A 24,998-nucleotide genomic window follows, 5' to 3' on the forward strand; every position below is an offset into this window, starting at 1 on the left:
AATTTAATTTTAAATTCTGCAAGAAGAAATTCTTTTCCAGTAAGACTTCGAAACCGATTAATATCCACTGGAATTAGAACCAGTTCTCAGCTATACTGATAAATCATGTACAGCATCGTATTAAAGTCAATTTTTCACGAATATTAATATAAAAATCATATAATTAATACCAGTTTTGTTAACAATAGACATAAGCCCCTCGGGGCTAATCTTATAACTTTTCATTTCAATAACCGCGGAAAACTGTCTATATTACGAACCATAATCTACATTTTGCGGCAGTTCTCAAGATCTTAAAAATTAGCTAAAATAAGAAGAAATGAGTTGATTCTAGTACCCAAAACCCTATGACAATCAAAAGAATGAAGATTAAATCCATTGTCCCATTCCTATATCCCTGAGTTTACAATAACCCAAATATTCAGTGAGAAAGTAATAGAAGACAAAGTGATTTCCAAAATTTTTATATCCTCTTTAGTTCTTCCCAAAGTATAATAGGTTTTTTTTACTTGCATTTTCTAAGTAAAACCCAGAGGAAAAACTTTAATTTTTAATGAGTAGGTAAAAATTCATAAATAAATATTATTACATAAAAATTCAGGTTTCTAAAATTTGGATTGTTCAATATCGGTAACGTAGCATAATATTTAGCAATTTTAATCAATTTGAATGAACCTAAAAATAGTCATTTATTGTATCGTATTATAGACAGCTTTCCGCGTTTAATAAAATGAAAAATTTTAAGATTAATTCCAGTTTTATTGGCCCTGGCCAACGAAACAGGTATTGATTTTATGATTTTTCTTTTATTAGTGGGAAATTGTTTAAAATACGATCCGATACATGATTTTTCAATTCAGCACCGAACCGGTTCTAATCCAGCGGATATTAATCGGTTTCGAAGCCGCAATGGAAATTAAGTTGAAGTTCTATATTATCTTTTAAAGATTTAGGGACAGTGTAAAATACATTTAGGATAGAAACAGTTTAACATAAAAAAACATTATATGATTCAAATTGAATAAGATCACTAAATACCTGTCTCTTTAAGTGATTGAGTCGTACTATCAATTCTAAACAATAATATACAATACATCAGGCGTTTTTACATTTATAAAAATCAGAAGAAAAACATAATGATTCGTAAACAAATAAAAAATACATATATATCAGTTCATTTCTTTACATATATTTAAAATATTAAATCAACAAATGAAAAATAACAAGCATAACATCATGCATAGTTTATAGAACAACCAAAATTTTAGCAGATTTTCTTACAAAATTAATTTTCAATGTAAATTTGATTTACCCAAAAAGTCTTAAAAGAGCTCAACTATTTTATAGTTTTCTCAATTTATATTTTTTTCTCTTAAGAGTTCAAAAATAATACAAAAATAATGTTAAAAAACAAAATTTTAATTTAAAATAATAAGGCAGATTTTGGTTAACATTACATAAAAAAACTACCTAGGTACCTAAGAAATTATTCAAAAACTAACCTAATCAACAAGCAGGAATATTAATGTCCACAACTAGCGCAGCAATTGTATTCATAATCAAAAGGACCTAAGACTGGAAAACATTAAAAAAAAATTCTTATTTTGTAAATATAATATACTGCAAATTCAGTAGAGTAAAACAACCCGCGTAAATAAACGACTAACAGACGTACAAAATATTATAATTCAAGTGTAACTGCGCTACAAACAACTTTGTACACCAAATCTATCCTCTCTTAAACCTAATTATTTGGCTGCAGCCGCCGTTTCCTTCGAATGTTTTGACTTGATATGTGATGACAGCTTGGTGGCCTTATCATATGAGATGCCGCAGTGTGTACACTTGAATGGTCCGGTGTGCACCTTCTCGTGCTCAGTCAGCTGTTGCTTAGTCTGCATTGCGTCATAAAATCAGTTTCCCGCCAAAAGTTTGACAATTTGGCGCCAAAAATGTAAAAAGTTCTCTCCAAAAAAGCAAAAATGCCACAATAATTTAATACAATCTTAATATGAAACACAAGAATAAATATTTAGAAAGACAAAATGTTGTAATCCAGGTATGTAAATTAACTAGTAAGTTCTGAAAATTAAACTGCACAGGAAATTGATTTCATGATGTTTGCCTGGAAATATTTATTGCAGTATTTACAGGTTATAGGTTCTTGCGCTGAGTGGATCATTTTATGGAACCTTAGGTTCTCTTCAGTCTTAAATGTTTCCTGAATAGATAATAGATTCATTAGAAGATGAATAGATAGATGGATAGAATTTAATTGTAGGTAATTGGTTCGGCGCTTTACCTAAAAGTGTCCATCGAGCACTGAAAACCCAACCCCTTATTCAATTAAAAATAAATTGATACTATGGGGAGGGGACGGGGGTTAGTTTCCGTTTGTTTGTTTTAGGTCAAGGTTAGGTCATATTGGGTACTGGATACTAAGAAGGAGGCCTTGCCACATAGATGAATGGTAGAATTGAAACATAGTAAATTGAAACAATAACAAAAATGTAACATAACAAGCAAAAATATCATAATGGCGAGAGTGAATAAAAAAAGGAAAATTTAGATGAAATGATATTTTGAACATAAAAAAATGATGTACGCATTGGATAGAAACATACCTGGCACATATCACACTTATGCGGCCTCTGATCACTATGTTCCTTCTCGTGTGCATACAGATCAAATTTGTTTGAGAACTTTGCATCACACATGTCACAATGATATGGCTTACCACCAAGATGAACTTTCTCGTGAACCTGAAAACAATAATTTGAAAACACTTTTATACTTTTAAAATCCGTTTATATAAAGTAGTAAGGTTTAATGAACTGTTTGATTTCAATGTGATAGTGCAGTTTCACATGCTCCTAAAATAGTTTATGCTCATACTAAATCAAAGTCTTGGGAACATAATACGCTATTTCTCTACTTCCTCCCTTCAATTTTAAGAGATCATCTAGTCTAGATAATCCAAGGACAAAATCTGCTTGTAATGTGATGCAAATAAAGCCAAATATAGGATATAGATTATAGGTTTAGTAACAGACAACAAACGCTTTAATTGTACATCCTTTGATTGAAAGTTCTAAATATGCATGGGTATTGAGCTAAGCCGGTTTATAGGCAACGGTATTCCCCCTCATCTTTACTGTGTCACATGTCAGATATATAAGCATTGGGTACCATTTTTAACGTCTTTTGTATGAATGTATTAATGTACTTACCCTCATACTAGAATTATATGAGAACTTTTTGTGACAGTAGCTACAGGAGAATAATTTGCGCAGAGTTGTTTTCTTTCCGCTACCACCACCTCCACTCTCACCCTTAACAGACGTTGCCACGCTACCCCTCGGACTCGCGATACTTAGTTTTATTTGCGGAGCATCATTTGTAGGCGATGGAGGAATTGTTAAGCTTAACCCGCCGCCGCTTCTGGTAGCGATACTGGAAGAGGCAACTGGCGGCGTATCGCCGCCGCCATTTGCTGTGTTGTTTGAGTTGGTAGGAGGAGTGGTAGGTGCTTTTTTGGCGGCTGTCGTTCCGGAACAAGCTTTGCGGTGTTCGGTGATGTTACGGCGGGGTATGGCTTCGCCGCATTTCTCACAATGCTCCTGAAAAGTAAATAAAATATAAATAATATACTAATGTGACTAGATGTGTTTGAGTGTGTGTGTTTTCCAGTAAGATCGCTGAAACCATTGCACTGACTTAGAGGTCTATAATTTACAGCTCTGTAGATTGTTTTGGGGGTATATTGTTTATTCCTCCCAGTTTTGTGAGCCCCAAGGGGTCGATTGTATGGGTAACAAAACTGGTATTAGTTTTATGATTCTATTTTAATATAAGTGAAAATTTTCTGTAATACGATGCCATAAATGATTTTTCAATATGACTGAAAACCGGATATAATCCAGCGGATATTAATCAGTTTTGATCGCCATACTGGAAAAGTACTTACTTCATGTCTACTTCTAGTCTTTTTTCTCTTCACTCTTTCAAAAACACTACCATGGAATGGGGCAAAAGGGTTAGATAGAAGGTATAGTTTTATTAGCCAGCTGTAAGGACCATTTTATTAGAGTACCATCCAAGTAATAATAAATCGATTCACTTACTTCGTGTCTACTTCTAGTCTTTTTTCTCTTGACTCTTTCAGATACACTTCCAGCACTTGGATCATCTAACATAATCAAATACCTTTTCTAAATATTATTTTAAACATACATAAATGGGGAGAAAAGAGAGAAAGTAAAGAAAATAAAAAAATAAATCCCTAGAATAAAAAATCTAATAAAAAGGTTTTAAAGCAAGTATTTTAGGTAACTCAATGGGAAAATTAACAAAATAGAAAATGCAAATTTGGATAATTACAAGTGTATAGGTATTTTTGTGTACTTTGTGTGTGAGTGTCATAGTTTGTTAGTGTTTGGACTTAAGAAGCCATGGAGTAGAACGAGACACTTTTAAAGTCAAATAAAAAATAATTTTAATTCTATAAGGAAAACTATTTAATTTAAGTATTTGTTCCTAAATCAGAATCAGAGCTGCTAAAATAAACATTATTCTTTACATACACTGGGTCTTCGCTAGTTCCTAATGAATTAATGATAAAGGTTAAAATAAATGGGTCTTAAAAAGGGTTTAAATTACAACATCATTACATTAACTTTTTATTTTAAAGTTAGAATGTTTTTCAACCTATTTTTTAAAAAATACACTATTCTATTTCTAAGACATGAAGATATATATCGATTTAAATTTACCAATCATTTTCAATTCATCTAATCTATTGTAGAAGTAAATCAAGCAATATTAATTTGGTAACTTTTTAAACATCGATTGTTACTCTACAGTTAAGTTAACATCTGAAAAACCTCAAAATGTCCCAAAATAATTTGCAAATTGCCAAATTAATTATTTTTCAATTGACATTAAATAATTCCTAGTGTTATCTATAAATAAAAATTAAATCACTGTTTTTAATGCCCACATATTTTTAACACTTTATCCCTGCCTTTGCCATCTGGGGTTGGTGCTGTTTTAATAGCTTTGTTCCTCTGCTTTGCTTTCTCTTGTTCTTGTGGCGAACTTGTAGGCGAGTCTTTTTCTTTTCCTAAAATTTTTACATCTTTATTATCATGTTTAGATAATCTTTAAAATTATATCTCCAACAAATGTGCAAGATATTTGAAAAGATTATTATTTACAATAAATCATAGTTTTTTTGATGTATTTTTGAGATTTTATTCTACCAGGATCTTAAGGGATAACACAATGGACGAAAAATTTATGTACATCCCCAAGTTGCAGACAAAAATCGCCCCTTTTTTAATAGATTAAAATCATTGAATGAAAAAATTGGGCACTGCTATTTTAGAACCAACTAATCAAAATTCTAAGTATCAAAAGGTATCAATAAATACGTCAACATTGGGTACCAGCGTACTTTACAGTCCAATGTCCACTCCCTAACTGACTTTTTACGATAAATTGAATGTAATTTTCTATCAAGTAACATTCTTAGGGTATATGACATTGACATGTTTTTTTGTCAAAATGTAAAACCACCGCCTAAAATATCGTCATACTTAAAGTAACTGACATAAATACATCCATAATTGGTAACTATACATCTATTTCTTGCCAAATTTTCCTCTACACTTTTTAATATGCCATAAATACATCCTCCATACATTCTATTGGTGAATTTTCTTTACCTGGACTTGTTAAATCTTGAGTATTAGAATTACTGGAGGCAGGATCAGTAACATCACTTTTTAAGCCTCGCTTTTTCATAGGCTTACTAGAATCCAACGTGTCCTAAATAAAATCAAATCTATATTTTGATTAGGCCAGGTAAGGATAGGGTAAAGCGGGGCGAACTCGGTGTTTTTTTCGGTTTTTGAACCTGCAAATCGTAAAAATTATTTTTTTTAAATGGGACCAAGACCAGTAGAAAGATCTCGGAAAAGTCGATCAGGTCCTAAAAGGACGTAAACCTAGGACTTTGGGAAGTTTGTCAAAATTGATCTCTAAAACGGCCTTGAGGCGAAGTCGGTAGGGCATTTTCAAGCTTCGAAAAATCGATGACGTATTGATTTTATTACAGCATGCCCAAAAGGTAAAAGTTGCTAAATGTAATAAAGAGTATGCACAATATTAAGATAGGTCAATTTTTTCTACCAAAAAAAATAATTTTTCCGAAGTACGCGAAATTTGACATTTTTTTTCGGAAATTTTTTTGATAAAAAACATAAAAATACTACTAGAAAAAAAAACTTTTTATGACTTTAAAGGCCTGATCCTTAAAATTCAGGCAATTTTGAATAGATTTGGCCAAAAAAATATTAGTTCTATTAGCAAAATTTCCTAAAAAAATCAAGTTGAAAAAAAGAAAAAAGTTTGGCAAAATCTGTGGTCGATTTTCCAGCTTCAAAAAACCTATGACATATTGATTTAATTACAGCATGCCCTAAAGGTTAAAGTTGCTAAATGTAATAAAGAGCATTCACAAAAAAATTATGAAGATCGGACAATTTTTTCTACAAAAAAAAAAAAAAAAAAATTTCTAAGTACGAGAAATTTGACTTTTTTCTCGAAAATTTCACTTTTTTATAAAAAATTTAAAAAGTTAGTATAAAAAGTGAAAAAACCGAATTCGCCCCGCTTCACTTTTAGTCGATTTAAGAAAAAACTATACAAGCTTTTTTAAAGTTTTAAACGGAAATGGATAGCCTATTAGATTCTTAATAAGTCCCCTGAAGACGTCTAAGCTCTAGCTCTTACCAGTTTTTTTCCAACTTACCCTTTTTCCGACCGAAGCAAAAAAATCGGGAAAAATTTTTTTTGTCGTCCGACTTTAAGGCCCAATAAGTACCCTAAAAATTCATCTCACAAAAATTTCATTTTATACTTTTTTGTAGGCAATTTAATAAGAAACAAATTTGATTTTATGTTTTTTTCTGTCAGTCGATTAGAACATGGAGAAAAATGTCATTTAATGAAGGTGGTCAAAAAAATACCGACTTCACCTCAAAACCGAGATCGCCCCGCTTTACCCTAGATTATATTGAGGATAGTGCTGCCATTTCTAACACTAGCAAAAATATAGTCACTATGTTTTTGAAAAAATGTGTTTGTGATTTTGTCAATTTCATTTTTAGGCTGTATTTTTGACAATATTTTTTTATCCACTGTCAAAATCACATCTTTAAAACTGTTTTTTCTGACAGTCAAATCACTGTTTGAATTACAGTAGATGTCTGTATTTTTCCATGTCGTAGACCCGCCATGTGCCACTACCCATATTGGAAACTAGGTAGTCCAACACAATTAGAGCATCCCAGAAAAAGGTTCCGCAGGGTTAGGAACCACCGCAGAGGTGAGGCATAGAAGAAAAAACTAACCCACCCCCATTACATCTTTACTTTCAATTTATTTCAAAAATATGAGGTAAGGGATCAGTCACTATGTGTGAAATCACCAAAGACTTGAAGTATTCTTGCAATTTGTATTGGAACTTCTAATTTATCTAAATTGACATATCCCCGCATCACTGAGATAAATGATTTACAGACTATACTTGCATCCCTGATATGATTTAGAGACTATACCTGCAAAGAATTTGATTTAGTTTTAGGTTCTTCACTTGGAGCTGGAGTTGGCACTGGAGTTGACGGCGTCGGAATTTCCTTAACAATTCTAATCTTTGCCTGTCCTATTATTTTCTAAATTTTAAGCTTTTCTAAATATATTTATTGAAACAAGCAGTTGTGTCCCTATCATCTAAGAATTTGTATTCAACAAAGGAAGAGATAGGATTAGATAAATACCATTCAAAGGCTTAAATTTAAAATTAAAACTACCCGAGACCTTTCAAAAGTCTTCCTAAAATGTGGAATTCAATTTGTTCAGGAGTTAGCAAGATCTTAACTGACATACAAAAAAAACTAACAACTTTATGTAACTAAGAGTGATTAACATAGTTTAATTAAATATGTTATTTTTATTTGATAAAAGTCCAATACACGGTGTTTTATTGTTAAAAGTAAAACAAATCTTTAGTTGGTTAATAAATAAAAAGACATGATGCTTTAATGAATAAAAACTAGCGGCTTCGCCCCTAGCCTCTAGGGGCTTTGCCCCAAGAGGTGATAAAAAAAATTAAGGCGAAATTCGTAAAAAATTAATATTTATTGTTTTTAGTGAGAGAATGTTGCTATTCTTTCATTCAAAATAAATGCTGGAATAAAAAATATTTTTGAACAAAGGACCAAGGAAATCTTCTGCAAAAAAAAAAAAAAAAAAAAAAAAAAAAAAAATGGGGGGGGGATTTTTTTGTTTTTGGGGGGGTTGGGGGTGTCCCACCCCCCAAGAAAATAGCTTAAAACCACCACAGGACCAATAGGTATATACCCTGAAGAGTAGAATCCGATCGGTTCAGTGGTTACCGAGATCTTAAGGGACGGACGGACAGACAGACGGACAGACGGTCAGACGGACAGACGGACAGACGGACAGACATCGTTCTACTTTGTATTATAGATTAGGTATATACTGTTTATTAAATCAAAAGAAAATTTTTCTACAGTAGAGGTAAGCAATGAGAGCGGCGGGGGTTATTTTGCATAATAAAGGGGAAGGTGGTGAGGTATGTAAATTTGGGCTTTTAAATATGACTTATCTTTCTTATGAAGCCATACACAAAGGAAAAAAAAACTTACCACTTTGTGAAATCTTTCTGTGTGCCAGAGAAGACCTCTCTCAGTAAAATCTTTGTCACATATATCACATTTAATTAGTTTATGTCCAGAATGGACTCGTCCATGGTCCAATAGGTCTCTCTGTCTCTTGAAGGTGGCCTACAAGGATAAATTTAATTAGTTTATGTCCAGAGTGGACTCGTCCATGGTCCAATAGGTCTCTCTGTCTCTTGAAGGTGGCCTACAAGGATAAATTTAATTAGTTTATGTCCAGAGTGGATTCGTCCATGGTCCAATAGGTCTCTCTGTCTCTTGAAGGTGGCCTACAAGGATAAATTTAACTAGTTTATGTCTAGAGTGGACTCGTCCATGGTCCAATAGGTCTCTCTGTCTCTTAAAGGTGGCCTAGAAGGATAAATTTAATTAGTTTATGTCCAGAGTGGACTTGTCTATGGTCCAATAGGTCTCTCTGTCTCATAAAGGTGGCCTAGAAGGATAAATTTAATTAGTTTATGTCCAGAGTGGACTTGTCTATGGTCCAATAGGCCTCTCTGTCTCTTAAAGGTGGCCTAGAATGATAATTATCAGTAGCGAATCTAATCTATAATTCACTGTTTGTCTGTTTGGCATTGAATGGATTACAGACAAACAGATGGACAGACGTATGGATGGATAGATAGATAAATTACCTCGTAATGTTTCCATTAAAAAAGAAAATGATTCAGTATGATAAGAGGATCAGTTTGTTTTCATTCATAAATAACAGACATATAGACAGACAGAGAGATAGATAGATAGATAGATTTATTACCTCACAATGTTTGCATTTATACAGATTATGATTCTGTCTGATATGAGCATCAGTTTGCTTTCATATTTGAAAAACAGACAGACAGACTGAGATAGACAGATGGACAGACATATAAATAGATATATAATATTACCTCGCAATGTTTGCATTTATACAGATTATGATTCTGTCTGATATGAGCATCAAACTGTTTCTGATCCTCGTACAAAGTGTTACACAGCGTGCACAGGAATCCTGGGGAGGGCAACATTATTTGGTTGCAATCACCTACTATCTGGTCACCTACAATAAAAATAAGAATGATAACATACATAAAAATAAAGTTTAACAGATAAAACGGTTAGACAAACGGACATTAGCAATTGAGTAAAAATGAATTAACCCTTAACGGTCGGGGGGGGGGGGGGGGGGGGGGGGGGGCGTTGAACGCCCCCCCCATCCGGTTTTTTCTATCTCATTTTCTGTGTGTGAAAGATAAAGAGCCCAAACTGCTTGACTTTTAAGTGTGGGTACTGGGTATGAGACATAACTGAGAGTTGAAATTTTTTGAATATCTCCATCCTGGCGGGCACAGGATGCCATCAAACCTGGCAGGGTCATCCAGGTAAAGAGCTAATTTTTTTTTGACTTAAACAAAGCAATTTATCTTTCCAAAATACTAAAATATCCTCTAGTAGTACATCCTCATATTAAATACTGGTGTTCAAGTCAATTTTAGGTTCCAGGTATGATCCTGCAGGTTCTGATCCTCCAGGTCTCCAGAAATCTTTAAAAGGCTCCTGTGGCCGCAATTTTTGACTTACAGACTTCAAATTTCAAACTTAAGCTTATCTTACATGTCTACATAATGTATTAAAATTTCATAAAGATCCGCCGCCGTTTTCCCGCCGACCGCCGACTGCGGCGGCTGGCAGCTGCCAAGTACAGCTGCGGCCGCTGAAATTGTATTTTGATATTTCAAATATAAAATTTACTTAAAGATAAACATTTTCTGCTAAAAAATTTTTATTCTAGCTTCAAAAATAAAAAAAATTACAGCCGTTTGAAAATTATAAGTAAAAAAGGACTTAAAAACAAAGGTTGTTAAATAAAAGGGTGAAGGAAGCGAAAATTGACCTTGACTTACTTAAGGTCGGAAATTCATCATAACACAGGGGACTTGAACAAAAATTTTTAGCCCTCTAGCTCTAATAGGAACTGAGATAATAGGGGGGAGGGGCGTTGAACGCCCCCCCCCCCCCCCCCCAACTGATTAAGGTGCGGCAAGGGGCCCGACTGTAAGGGGTTAATATTTCTAATCATCAAAAAGTTAAAACAAAAATGTTAAGGTAAAGTCTCTAGATATGGACTTTCTGAAAATAAAAATAAATAAAAAAATAAAACATAACTGTTAGAGGAATTATCATACCAAGTTTGAAAAGAATAGATACAGGATTCACCAGAGGGTCTATAGCGCCTTTAAGGGGGTGAAATAGGGGAAGGCAGCCATACCAAATTTAAGGTTTGGGATGGTGTTAACAACCCTACCTATTCTGCAATCTACTGGATAGGATATTTTTAACATGCCTAATTTTACAATAAAAATGTTCTTAGAAAGAGTCTTATTTTGTCTTTTTAAAAAGCGTGATTAAATATCACAATTAACACTTCGGGCAATTTCGCTCCCTCTCCCCCTTCTCTGGAAAATAAAACTTACCTTCTGTCATAACTATTTCTGAGGTTTGTAAATATTGTGTTTGATGATTCATCTAAGCAAAATTAAATAAATAAATATGGATTAATACCTAAGTACATAATATCTATCTAAAACATTGAAACTATTACTATGTATTATATCAATTAAGGAGGGAGGGGACATTGGGCAGTTTATTACACTAGTACCCAAAGTTTTATAATAACGTTTACTTAATCGTTGGCTTAACAACTTCGGGGACTTTTATTGAATTTTGATTGGTAGGTTCATTAAGTTGAGTGTCCAATCGTTTTAACAACTAATAATAATCTACAGACGGGGTGATTTTCATATCAATCTACATCAATTTATTGGTCATTGTCTTATCCCTTTAGATTCCTGGATATCAATATTGCTATAAAAAAAAAACAGGACTTTAAGATAAAGGTTGTATATCCATATTTATATTGTTCATTCCTGTGGATGTGCCGCGACCATATTAACAGCTTCTATTGGCATACCATGACTACTGCTGCCATGGTTGCCAGCTCGAATCTCAACCGTTGTGGCAATAGCAGCTGCGGGCGGCAAACTGGCAACAGCTGTAGCATGCGGATGTGGTGGTGGGCCGTGGTGAGCAACAGCAGATGTTGTGATTGGCGGCGGCTGTGGTCTAGATTTGTTGTTGACGTTGTTGTAGTGTTGGACCTTCAGCTTTTTGTGGATTTTTCTGGTGTCGTCCTGGCTTGGAGCAGGCCGCCATTCTTCTAAAAAAATATTCAAATATTTGTTACCTCCTGAAGTCAAATATTTTTAACCTTAACACGCTCGTCGTCAGGGAGGTGATAGGTTCGAAGCTCAACAACTGCGTTATAACTACAGACATTAAAAAATATTTACTAAGTACTCCTAAAAATAGAACCTTAGATAGGCTTCTGATATTTTTAATGGTAGGTAATAGGTACTTGGTTTAAGATTTAGATAATTTCAATGTAAAATTCTAAAATTGTGTTCAAAGGAAAGTTAGATAACTCTAAGTACCTAGAGGATTGGGAACATATAAAAAATATAAAAGAACATTTAAAAAGTAATTTTTCTCTTTAACAGCCTCAATCTAACCATGAAAATTGAAGGCTGTCTAAAAATATCAAATTTCTTTTACTCCAAACACCCAAAAAAATTACTACCTGTCTCTACATCTCCGCCATCCACTATTCTAAGATCATCTCTTTCATCATCTGTGCTGGCAGCGTGAATAACAGCTGTTTCTTGAGTCATGGCCGAGTGGAGAACCGCCTTAAACAATAAACTGTTGCATGTAACTGTCTAGGTAATGGTATTATATAAAGTAGTACGCTTCTTTTGTCTGTTACGAAGGATCTAATTAACAAGTGAACCGACATGGTTCTCCTTTAAAATGATAAGTAATACTTATAGGTCCAGGGAAAGTTTACAACTTTTTGTGGGTGTATGGTATTTCTACCATTATGTAGAGACTTGGCTGTTTTAATATTTGCGACGCTATTGGAAGAAATTCAAAGACACAATTGATTGGCACAGGATTCACGTTGTGGAGACAGATAGTCATTTAACCCTTTCCCCTTCTATGTTTTACATTAATAATCATACCTTTGTAGCATTTTTATATCCCTTGACTGGACTAGTGGGATGTAGAGTTCCAATTATTTTGTCAATCTCCTTTGGCCACTCGGCAACAAAGGCGGCATCTTGCGACTGGTCAGAGTACTTTATTCCCAGCAGGTTGAATATGGATTTTTCTATTTCTAGTTTGTTGTACTCCGGGAGGATTAGGGTTGCTTCCTCTAGCATCTAAATTATGATAAATTGTAAGATTGTGTTTATAAACAATTTACCTATATGACGTTACATTCCAACACCAACACCAATACCATTCCAAAATGGAATTAGTGGACTGGGCCAACAAAACTGGTATTGAACCTAAAAATTCTATATACTGATTTTTTAGAATGGCTCATAACCAGTTTTAATGTAGAGGAAATAATTGGATTCGATTTCGAAACAAATATGCACACTCTAAGACTTAATTTTTAAGTTTCAACTTCCATGAAACATTAAATAATAGATATACTTAGGGTTGGCTATCCGAATCCAGAATCCGGGATCCGCCCAATTTTTGAATCCGAATCCGTTTTTTAATAGCGGATTCGGATTCTTAATTGGTAGGCTAAAATTAGCGTCTTGAATTTTTTCTTTCAACTCCCTCTTTTTTAAGGCAAAGATTATCATCATTAGGTATAGGTATACAATATCTTTTAAAATCTAGTTCGATTATCGGAAGTGAATTATAGAGACCACCAAGAACATTAATTTTTAGGACATATTTAGCACTTAAATTTTTAATAAAACCCTTTTAAAATATTGCTAGAATCCGGAATCCGTGGGAATCCACCATTTTTTGGACGGATTCTTGTAAGAATCCGAATCTGGTCCATAAATTTGACGGATTGCCATCCCTAGTTATAAACATTATGCCTATTCATCCTAAGAATACCAATTTTTAAATATCAAGTCAATAAGATGATTGTCTTTAGTATAGGTATCATAGAAATAATGTCTTAGTTATAAATCATATGTAATCTTAAATGGTCTCATACTGACTTACTGGACTAATTTGTTAATATTCTTTCAATACTTATTGCATAATGTATGATAAGGGCAACGTTGAGAAAAAAAGATATACCATATATACCATACCATACATAATATTACATATTATTCATTAAAAGCCCAAAAACGACATAATAAGGACGTATTATCAAGCAAGTATTCTAGAGATGCTTTGCTTTCAAATAAACAAATATTTTACCTGAAAACATCTTGATGGTTTAAGAAAAGGAAAAAGTAGGCCAGTTAAAAGTCTACTCAAATATATACTCCCGTCTGAACAATGGAGAATTGTGTCCCTGTTCATGGATAGATACTTCTATATCTTTCTTCAAGTTGCATGTAATTTACTTCGTCCGTCTGTCTGTCATGAAATATACATACTAATGAGGAAAAATGGATAAATGGAATTAACTTAACTACCTACAACATTTGTTTTTGTATGTTATTCATTTGTCGTGGCCCTTAAGGGTGTACGTACACATTCGGTTAATGTGAAGGAAACGAAGTTGTGGGTTTCGTCCTATTTTCACAGTAGCTTTTGAAAGGTTATTTTAGGTTAGGTTACTGCCCCGCAGGGTTAGAGCCCCTCACAGGGGCTAGAAATAGGAGAAAAGCAACTGTGAAAATATGACGGAACCCGCAACTTCGTTTCCTTCACATGACTTGATAACTCAATATGTACGATCTTCTGTTTAAAAGTGATATCTTAATAATGAAGGTTGTCATCCTTGTTTTAAAAAAATCCTTTCATTATTCATTAAAGATACGGTCAAGAAATGGTTGAGGCCAACTTTTCAGTCACTCAAAAATAATATCTAACAACCACAAGACGAAGTTTTATACAAATATGCAAAAAATATTCGAAAGGTACATTTTGTCTTAATAATGATACTTAATATCCAGCAAATAAGTAAGTGGCCAAATTAAAAGATAAATAAGTAGATATGCTAAACTGATTCTTTGTTGGGGGGTAAGGGGCGATTACTGCTATGTTTTTTTTCATCTATATTTGTCTGATTTTCATAAGACTCAGAAATAATAAAAGTATCTCCTTTCCTGTACATATCACTGAAATACATGTTCTGTAGGTCCTGCTGGATATGCCGTACATGATCCTATTTTACAAAAATGACATTTTTGGTATTATTTAATTGGACGTTGTTTTGTAAACACTATGAAAGGAAATTTTTCATAGCCATTTGAAATGTTCACGAAATCTTAATTCTTGAATTAGGTTTGTTCTTAGTAAGTTAAAAATAAATTTAATTTTTCGCAATTAAAAACTTAATGGTAGGTAAATTCTTTTGAGTACGTCCTGTATCAAATATTGTGATGAAACATTTAAAATTGATTTTAATACCCTTTAAAATAAAATCAATGTCAAGGAGAGTTGACTTAATGTGTAGAATGATTTTATCAGTTGGCTTTTTGGCTTTTGAGTTTGACAGAAACTACACAGTATGAAGCAAAGCTTTAATAATCACGCAACGCATTACTGTTAGTTTGACAATAAAGTCTTTTTTAAAAATTATCACTTTTGCCTTGGATGTTATAGTGGCATACATTTGTATGCCTAGCCCCACGGGCATCATTTTTTTATGTCTACTGCTGTCCAAGATCTCTGAAACAGTACATAATTAGTTTTATAATGGACACAAACAATTTTAGTTATGTACTTACACTGTAGTACATAAAAAGATTAAATATAGGTACTAAAAAAAGATTTACATAAAACAAGGCTAGAAATAGTTTCTACAATGATAATTTAAAATCATACAAATACAATACAATAATCATGTAAAAAATATATATATAATATTCTAACTAAACGCAAAAAAGGAAAAAAATATACATAACAATGTCTGATTAATAAAATGATTACTGGCTTTCAGCTAACTTTAAAATTGTTTTACATTCATAAGCTTAATTTTGATGCCCATATAGAGAAATTGTTATAAAAAAATATTAAATACAAAAATTTTAAAAGTTAAACTTTTTCTTCATTTTTCTTTTCTGTTTCCATGCTATCTTCTGAATCATCTTTGTCATCTATTTCTACCTTTTTAGGACTATCATTATTTTCTATTATGCTTGAAGCTTCTGTTTTTAAATCATCTTCATGTTTATTATGGCTATCATTAGTATCCATTTCTTCGTCTGATTGCCCATTAAGATCTTTTGAAGTGTCATTATTGCTGTTGGAATTATTTTCTTCCATGTTTTTAGAGCTGTCTTCTGAAGTTGCGGATTTTTCAGATTTTGCTGGAACATTTTCTTGATTGTTTTCTGATGTTACTTCTTCATCAATACACTCTTCTGTTTCCTTATTCAAATCTTCAGTATTTTCATTTTCAAGAGTTTCATCCATTTTCTTATTTTCTTCATTAACCTTTTCATCATCTAGTTGGTGGTCTTTTTCTTCTTCTTTTAAGTCTATTTCTGATTTAATTGTATCTAAATTATCATTATTTTCCTTTTCTTCTTCTGATGTATTTTTGTCAATAGATTCTTTTTCATTTTCAACTTTGACTTGAATGTTATCTTCAGTTTTTATTGCACTATTTTCCTCTTTAATAATAACATGATTAATTTTTTCATCAGAAGTATCTTTTTCTTTTTTACAATTATTTACTTTATCTTGGTCCAATTTTTCAATATCTGTTTCAGAATTTGGGTCTTCAATAGAAAAATCTTCATTATTGTCAAAACTTTTATTTGATTTTTTTTCATTCTTTATTACAGAACTATTTTTACCGTCGTTACATTTTTCCTCAAGTTCAACTATTTCATCAGATTTTTTATTATCAGTTTCATTTTCATCAATTTCAATCTCTTCAACTTCTCCATTAACTTTCTTAATGACTTCTTTATTTTCTGATTCATTTTCAGAACCATTGCTTTGATCTTCGTCAATTTGAACTTCAGGGATAAGGGCAGCTGCGTCTATTTCATTTTCGTCACTGTCTTCAATAACCTGATATAAAAAAATGATGTATTAAATCTTGAACAGGACCACAAAAAGAATAAAATCTACCTATATATTTTTATCTATGTTTCAAAAGAACATGTCTAAGATCATTTTAGTGATTATTAAAGGATATAGATAGATAGATATTATGACAAGGGATTTTTTGTTAAATAAGGTTGCTAATATAGTCCTCAGATTTAGGTCAATACGTCCTTCTATAGTTCGGGCACAGGGGGATGGGGGTCTCGTTATATTAGCCAGCTGTGAGAATCATTTTATCAGGGTATTCGAGAATCTCTCACAATATCCACGTATTGTATATCTAATGGGGTATCATATTTTACGCAGGGATCTTAAAGGATAAGACAATTGGCGATATATGAAGTATATCCTCAATGATGATAACAAATTTACCCTCTCTATAGATTAAGATTATTGATAGATAAGTTTTGGATACTGCTAGTTGTAACCAACCAATCAAGATATATTACTATAAATAAATTAACGCAGCTATTTCCTTTTCCTTTTTTTTGAAACATAAATAATAAATATAGTCTATACCTCCTCAATTTCTCCATTTTCTTTCTCGCCATCAATTTCGACCTCCATTACATTATTATCGTCTCCATTTGTTTTCTTTTCCTCCACTTCTTGGATCTCGTCAGATGCATTCTATAATGAAATTAAAAACATTTAACACAAACATAAATAACTATATAACTCGGATATTTCTAACTGTTAATGTTAAACAGAGAGAGAGAGGGTACAATGGGCTGTTATTACACTAGTCCCCAAAATTTTATAATAAGGTTTACTTATTTGTTGGCTAAACAAACTTTGTGACTCTTAATAGATTTTGATTGGTTGGTTTATTAAGTTAAGTGTCCAAACGTTACACAAACTAATTGCAATCTACAGAAGGGGTAATTTTGACATTGAGGATGTACATCAATTTTTCGGCCATTTTCTTATCCCTTTAGATCCCTGTATGTTAATAGTGTCTATTCAAAACAGACACATACACTTACACATGGCACAGAAAAAAACATGTCTTCAGTTGGTTGAAAAGTTTAGATACTACCAACTTATAAAACTAGCAAATATTACAGTCCAATGTCCCCTTCCAAATCGCCAATCAAGTTTTATAAATACCTAAAGTAACCGCAAGAAATAAAAAACAAGTATATAAAACTCTGGGTATAAAACTCACCTCTTCAGATTTATCCTTATTGTTTGTTTCAGATTCTTCAATCTCGTCAACAGAAACATCAAGAATATTGCTGCCACCACCTCCATTAGTTTTCTCCTCCTCTTTCAGAGGAATGCTCATGTTGCTTTTGTACAGGTTTACAACCTAAGATAATAATTACCTAATTTTTTATGGCAATTTTGCTTAAACACAAATCAAATCTTCCTTCACCCCCCCCCCCCCAAAAAAAAAGGAGGAAATTTACAAACAGTTAACATACTTCTAAATACTGGGTTTAACCCTATCTCATTCTTGGACGGACCCAGAACACGGTAAATTTAGTAGGGAAGCTTCACTTCACCAAATAACTAAAAAAAAAACAAACCTTTTCATCTGCCTTGTGAATGCCCTCAATTGACTGTGTGAAACTGGAGCGAATCCGTTCCGTGACCTCGACAATCATTTGTTGATTCCTGGTGTTGTTGAGACCCGCGTGCATCCACTTCTTGCGGATTTCATTCACCATCCCTTTCATCCTGTGGTAGAGGATTGTTCAGATATTGGAATAAAAGCTACCTTGAAGTTAGAAACCTGTCATAACAGCATTTTTGGTACAATGGGCGATAAATTTATGTACACCCCAAATGATTATAAACAAATTAACCCTTATGTAAATTACAGGTTGAAAAGTTTGGACAAAAAAATAATGATTTAATACAAGCCTACGAATTAAATGACGTGTTAATAAAACTTTGGGTACTAGTATAATGTACATTCCCATGTCCCCAACCTTTAACAAGTCTAAGTTTTGGCGTGGTTAAGATAGACACCTGCCATATTTAAGCTTGTCAAATTTAAAACTAATATCTGGACTTTCCTATTAACAGCTCTGTCAGCTTCTAGCAGCATGGCATCAACAAAATGTCGTTGTTGTATCTGATTTCGCGCCACAGCAGCAGCTGTCGGATCAGCTGTTCCCGCGGCAGCTGTTGTGGGTGTTGATGACAGCTGTTGACGTGATAATGATGGCACTTGTTGTTTTCGACTTGTGGGGGTTGAACTAAAACAAAAATATTTTTACTTTTAAAATAACTGTTTTTACAGTAAACTTTAGGTAATGAAGTAGAGTAATAAATATGGGAATATTATATGTCTAAAACGACAATTATTCAAGTTATAATAAATTAATTAAGTATTACTACAGAGTCTTTCCCTCAAGCTTGTGATCTGTACAGATGAAGTGGTCTATTGAATGAAGCTTGATTGTTAAAAAAGAAGCTCCATAGAATATGTGTTCTGATACATACCTAGCAAAGATATATAGTAGCTTCGCTTCTAAAAATCATTTCTTACCTATTATGACTACGACCATTTTGAACAGGGGTAGAACTTTTGCTTTTGGCTGCCGCCTTTTTCGGCGTCTGTTTCGACGATTTTCCGTTGGTAGCTGCCGGTGGTTGTTGTGCTTTCTGGTACATGTGTATTGCGAAATATAACGCCCTGGCGGCGCGTATCGGCACCCCATCACAGCATAAACAATGCCACTGATCCTCCTCATCAATTTTGGCAAGATATTTTTTGCCCAAGTTCCACTTGAGACACTTGTGGCAGAAAGCCTTTGGGCAGGTGTCACACAGATAGATCTGACCGCCCTCGCTGCACCACCGGCAGAACTCGTCGCTGCCCTGCTGGTCTCTGGCCCAGCCGCCCCGCCCATAGGAGCCCCGGCACGACTGGCACATGATTACGCCCAGTTCGGGGTGACGTTGCACTGCCCCAGGAACCTTTAACAAAGAATAAATCAATTTCAATAATGTCAATTGAAAAGAGGGCGAGTCTCAAAATCATAAAAATTAAAACTTTACTAATACCTCGCCTCTAGGTATTAAAGATAAAAAGGGTTGCTGCTGATACATGTTAGTAGCTTTAAAGCAATGGACAATTGATTTTTTTCTCTGATTCTGTATACCTATGTTTTTAAAGTTGTGAAAAAGACAAAAAAATAAACAATCATAGACAATGGCCGATAAATTAAAATCACACAATGATATTACACAAATTACTCCTTCTGTAAATTACAATTATTGGTGAAAACGCTTCGAAACTTTTCTTAATGAACTAACTAATCAAAATTCAATTAAACTTCCTATTGTTGTAATGAATAGAATAAGAAAACGTTATTATAACTCTTTGGGGTCTAGTGTAAAAACCAGCCCAATGTCCCCCACCTCCCTGCAAAAAACCTTACCTTATAATTTAGAACACAATTACAGACAGTACACTTAATCTGTCTATTTTCCAACTGGGCAAATTTTGGGGCAGTTGTTTTAATCTGCGTCAGTTCCGTTGGCGGAATTTTTGTAGAATAAAACTTGGCATCGGCCGTCAGCTGGCTGCCAATAGACATCGGTGAGTTGGAGACCAGCGCCTTCTTGTTGTTGTCGATTGTGATGAGATAATCTTTGCCCTTTCCGCCTATCACGCCACGGCAATTTTTGGCGCCACATTTACATACTTGTCCTGGAGAAAAAAGGTTGTAGTAAGTAAAGGGATTTCCCTCAAAGTGTACTTAGCCGGGCACTCTTTTTTGGGGTACACAGTTAGCGTTCTCCACAGAGCAATTGCACCAGAAGAAAAAATATCTCCACCCCTGCTCTTATTTTGTATAAAAATAGGGGATGGGTGTTATGTGCTCACTATGTGAGGAAGCCCCAGCTGAAAAATTATGGATAAAGGTTGTACACAAATAAAGGAAGCTAATATCATTACTTTTTTTTGAAATGCATATTGAATTAGATAACTGAAAGATTAATCATATTTTAATTCTATCCCAACCAAATATGGATTTATAGCCTTTTTAAAGGTTCCAATCCAAATACAAATAATATGATAGGTAGGTATTTGAATTAATATTTTTTCTTATTCTACAAAATATTTTTATGCCTACCTTAATCCATCAATCTTAAATGTGCCAAAAAAAACGCCATAAATCATTCTATAAAGAGAGGGGTAGGTTTCTGGTAAAATCCGTAAAGGTTATGTGTTATAAGTAAAAAACAGTAGTAGAACGATAAATATTTATGTTAACTTTTAAAAAAAAATTTTGTCTATAGTTCTTTTCAATAAGAAATACACATTTAGTGAATATTATAGTTCTATTATTTTTAAGCCTTAAAACACACACCTTTACGGATTCTACCAGAAACCTTCCCCTTTTTTTAAAATAAATCCACTTACCATGATTTTTATCAAACAAAGAGAAGTTGTAATCATAAGTAATCTCTTCAGATGGGAGAATATCCCTCTTGGCAAATACCGCCATTCGTTGGAGCCCGTTCACGTTCCATTTCTGCATCTCACAGTTAGGGTCACAGGAGTGATTGACAAACCTAAAAAAACATACTTAGTATTTTGTTTGATAAAAAGAAAGAGTTAAGGAAGCGTTAATTTAAGCGAGAATGTTTTTTGGTGGCGGAAAACGGTGATCCCGCCACCATTTTTTTAGAAAGATAAAGCTAGGTAAAAACTGTTCCATTTAAAGAGTTTTCACTCAATTATCTCAAAAACTAAGAGAGAAAAGCAAACAATATAAAATTGATGCTACTTTAAGTACTAAGTTATGGTAACCCCCCTCCCCCCCCCCCAATTTCTCAAAAAGTACATTTTCTCATTTACGTAAACTATCGCCTATGCCCCTCGGGAATTTTACAGATAGGGTTAATGTAGATTGACCCGTAATCTCAAACTTCTATTAGAAGATTAGAATTACCCTTCTCCAAAATAGATTATTTAAAGGATCATTTTTCATGCCGACAGACATCCTGTTACTATTATATAAGGATTCAAACCAACCTGCATTCTGAGCCAGCGCGTTGAGCATCGATGACGGTCCTGCCATCAATCGCCAGGCAGTAATGGTGAGTGTCACCCTTGTACCGCGTCAACATACGCTTCTCAAACTCGGCGTTGGTGCATAATTCTCCCATGTACTCCAGTATCAAGGTGCCTAGTTAGACAATCATGTTTTATATTGGAATAGCATGGATATGATCATATAGAGATTGGACAATGTGATAATACATTAATTTTGTACCTAGCACCAGCTGTTTATGACTACCTAAATTACATTGACAAGAAAAATCAAAATAAATGCTGTATTTTTATTAAAAGTTCTTTCATATTTATGAAAAATTTGAACTCTTGAAATACATAAAGGAATATTTTTTCTAAATAACAACTGTTTGCCTCCAATTTTCCCACCACCGCAGACCGTTAAAAGTTTTTTTTCTTCTCGAAGTAAAATAAAAATCATTCTCTAATAGTATAAGCTACCTAGAGGTAATCATAAATGGAAATTTTAAATGCAAAATAGTAATACATGTCTACATGTCATTGAATCTCAAAATATTTTAGTATAAAAACTTTATATTAGGTATAGTCAATAGAAGAATGTAATATAAAACATGAATGTTTCCTGATGGTATAGACTGTCGGGCCCTGACACCCCACCCCTTCTTCTGTGTCATAAATCTCTCTAGCCCAGGCGCATACTGCCGCTTTTGTAGCCGCTGGTTCGAGCACCGCTCCTTCTGCGGACACATCTCCTTGTCGCACTCAGTAAATAGGGATCTGCAAAATAAATTGTTACGTCAATTTAAAAAAAAATAACATTCAAACATATCTAAACCTTCATTAGAAGAGGTATAATTTAAGGATTAAAATGGAAATAAGGGATTAAAGGTTATATTTTTATAAATACATCCTTTTAGAAAAAAATCTAGGTACCAATTTTAAAAATCTCTGCAACCAGTTAGAAAAATGAAATTTTCAATTTTTATTTTACCTAACTAGTGAAAAGTTAATGGAAAGCACCCAAAATTTGTTGCAATCATTTTACAATTTTACGAGTACACAACTACCTTGCTTCTTGCAAGGGGACCGTCCCACACTTATTCATTTCAGAAAGGTGGGGGAGGAGGGTAGTCCGAAGGTTTTATTAATAATACTTAGTTTAATCCACAAACATCAAGAAAGTTGGATAAGATGTATTCAGTTTACCCTAAGCTTGATATTTACCACTAAAACAAATAATGTACCTGTTAATACAGTTGTCCACACAAGCAGCATCTTCTGGGTTGGCAGGGGCTTTACAATTACATCGTTCCGGTTCATAATCCTTAAATCAAAATATACATATCAAAATAATCAATATACATTTCGTTATTTTTTCGCTCGAAGATTATTTTCAATACATAGGTAATGAATAAAGATATTTGCTTGTGAATTGAAAAAAAAAACTATTTTATCGTAAATGGACGTACAAACTATATTAAGTGAAATAAAATTGTAAAAAGCATAAAAAACAGCCAAGATAAGCCAAAACTCATAAACGTAACACATAGATAGATATCTAACTTTATGAGGCCATTGTTTAAAAGCTTCCAAAGACCAAATGATTGAGAGATTGATGTGGGAGAAATTTGACAACTATTTTAAATTAGTAAGTAAAAAAGATAACTTCAGACTAGAAAAAAAAGTCGAAAATTTCTACAAACCTGAAGGTGAACGACACTCTTCCCTAAATAAAAGTTAGGTGCTAATGACGTTTTACAAATTTGATAGAAAAAAAACTTAATTTAGCAATTAATGCCGTTGTCTTAAAAATGTTGATGATTTAGAACCAAAATTAGCGATTCTATAATAAAACCATTTGCTTTCCAGACTCATGCCCTTTTCACTTAATTTAGCTGTTTATATCTTTAATTCTGAATTTTACAATGGTTTACCTTTAACAAATCTGTCTTCTTGATATCACCGTTGTACAAATTCTCCTGTAGCTGTTTATATTTCCAACTTATGGGATTGCCCGGGCCAGTGGCGGGCGAAGCCTTGTTCGGCGCCCTCCCGCCCGACGTAGGAGTTCTGTTCACTTTGCCAGGAGTTCCATTTTTGCTGCGGTTCAACGGAGACGGCGTTAAATTGGTGCCTAATGACTTTTTCACTGCCGGCGATTGGATAAAATTTGCCGGTTTAGCACGTTTTGACGGCGGTAACGGACTAGGCACTTGATTCACACGTTTCAACGGATTAACCGTCTTGGGCGTTAAGTTCGCGGCCGGCTTTTTGGGCGGCTTAACGGACGACGGTAAAATGTCGAGATTAACTTCTTCGACATCGTCGACGACGTCACAAGTGACGTCCAGAAATTGGCTGATGTCCATGGCCTACCCAGCCAGTTTTGACGGCTTTATAGATTTACCCACACGCTTTACATAAAAAGTTTTCTGAAAAAGATTAATTATTATTAACAGAAGCTAGCCGGAATAAATCATTTAGCTAACAATACACCAAATTAACATTGAAAAAAAAAACTGCTGCGTCCCTAAGTGCTCTGTATTCGAAGAGAGAGAGAGAGAGAGGTAAAAAGACAGACGTACATATTATTTTAAATAGCCTAAAAATAACTCAAGACTTATAAATATATAAACATAAAAATGGAATAACAAATAAAAACAACCATCCTGGGAATTATAAGAAGCTTCCCTAAATAAGCAGACCTAATCGGTTCAGAGGTTAGCGAGATCTTTACGTATGAATAAAAATCCTTACTACTTTTACTATAAAAAGGATATTTTTGAACCATATCGGCTTATACATCAAAAAAATTCTTTTCAAATGATAAGATTTACAACAAAAATTAACATAATTTTCCACTTATATTGTATATTTTAGACACATAAACAATTTTAAGGACAAAAAAAGTTATAAATAGAGTTGCTACGCTACTTTTATCACTTTTAATCTGTTTGTTTACTATTTTGCGCTGATGCGCACCAACTTGCGCAAACAAATAAAGAATGCCGCGTTCGTTAATTAACTATTTCAGGACCGGGATAAGGTTTGGAGGGATTAATTTTATTACATAAAAATATTGTTTTCTGAATTTTTATAGCAAAGCCTTTCTATATATAGGGTCTGTGCCTTCGTATTATAAATCA

At 33.5% G+C, this 24,998-nt stretch overlaps 2 protein-coding genes across 2 annotated transcripts; both read right to left on the reverse strand.

The window, feature by feature from the left end:
- Positions 1 to 91: 91 nt before the first annotated feature.
- On the reverse strand, positions 92 to 15,464 carry LOC145314959 (uncharacterized). The gene is made up of 18 exons (XM_080155033.1): positions 15,385 to 15,464; positions 14,899 to 14,958; positions 14,043 to 14,138; positions 12,824 to 13,024; positions 12,382 to 12,490; positions 11,672 to 11,961; positions 11,219 to 11,270; positions 9,656 to 9,804; positions 8,733 to 8,870; positions 7,623 to 7,700; positions 5,727 to 5,829; positions 5,024 to 5,122; positions 4,537 to 4,602; positions 4,125 to 4,189; positions 3,231 to 3,620; positions 2,625 to 2,762; positions 2,126 to 2,221; positions 92 to 1,895 (listed from the first exon to the last, which is right to left on the reverse strand). The coding sequence occupies exons 1-18, from the start codon at positions 15,433 to 15,435 to the stop codon at positions 1,749 to 1,751; spliced, it is 2,328 nt and encodes a 775-aa protein (XP_080011159.1). The 5' UTR covers positions 15,436 to 15,464; the 3' UTR covers positions 92 to 1,748.
- A 357-nt stretch (positions 15,465 to 15,821) lies between these two features.
- LOC145314649 (uncharacterized) lies at positions 15,822 to 24,280 on the reverse strand. Its single transcript, XM_080154652.1, has 12 exons — positions 23,787 to 24,280; positions 23,097 to 23,176; positions 22,474 to 22,629; positions 21,853 to 22,005; positions 21,238 to 21,389; positions 20,249 to 20,520; positions 19,354 to 19,784; positions 18,876 to 19,060; positions 18,386 to 18,534; positions 18,022 to 18,165; positions 17,373 to 17,483; positions 15,822 to 16,817 (listed from the first exon to the last, which is right to left on the reverse strand). Exons 1-12 carry the CDS (start codon positions 24,219 to 24,221, stop codon positions 15,831 to 15,833), a joined length of 3,255 nt encoding a protein of 1,084 aa, XP_080010778.1. The 5' UTR covers positions 24,222 to 24,280; the 3' UTR covers positions 15,822 to 15,830.
- Positions 24,281 to 24,998: the final 718 nt, after the last annotated feature.

Source organism: Acartia tonsa, chromosome 3 (assembly GCF_053477335.1).
Source record: "Acartia tonsa isolate MP-2025a chromosome 3, ASM5347733v1, whole genome shotgun sequence".
NCBI lineage: Eukaryota > Metazoa > Arthropoda > Copepoda > Calanoida > Acartiidae > Acartia > Acartia tonsa.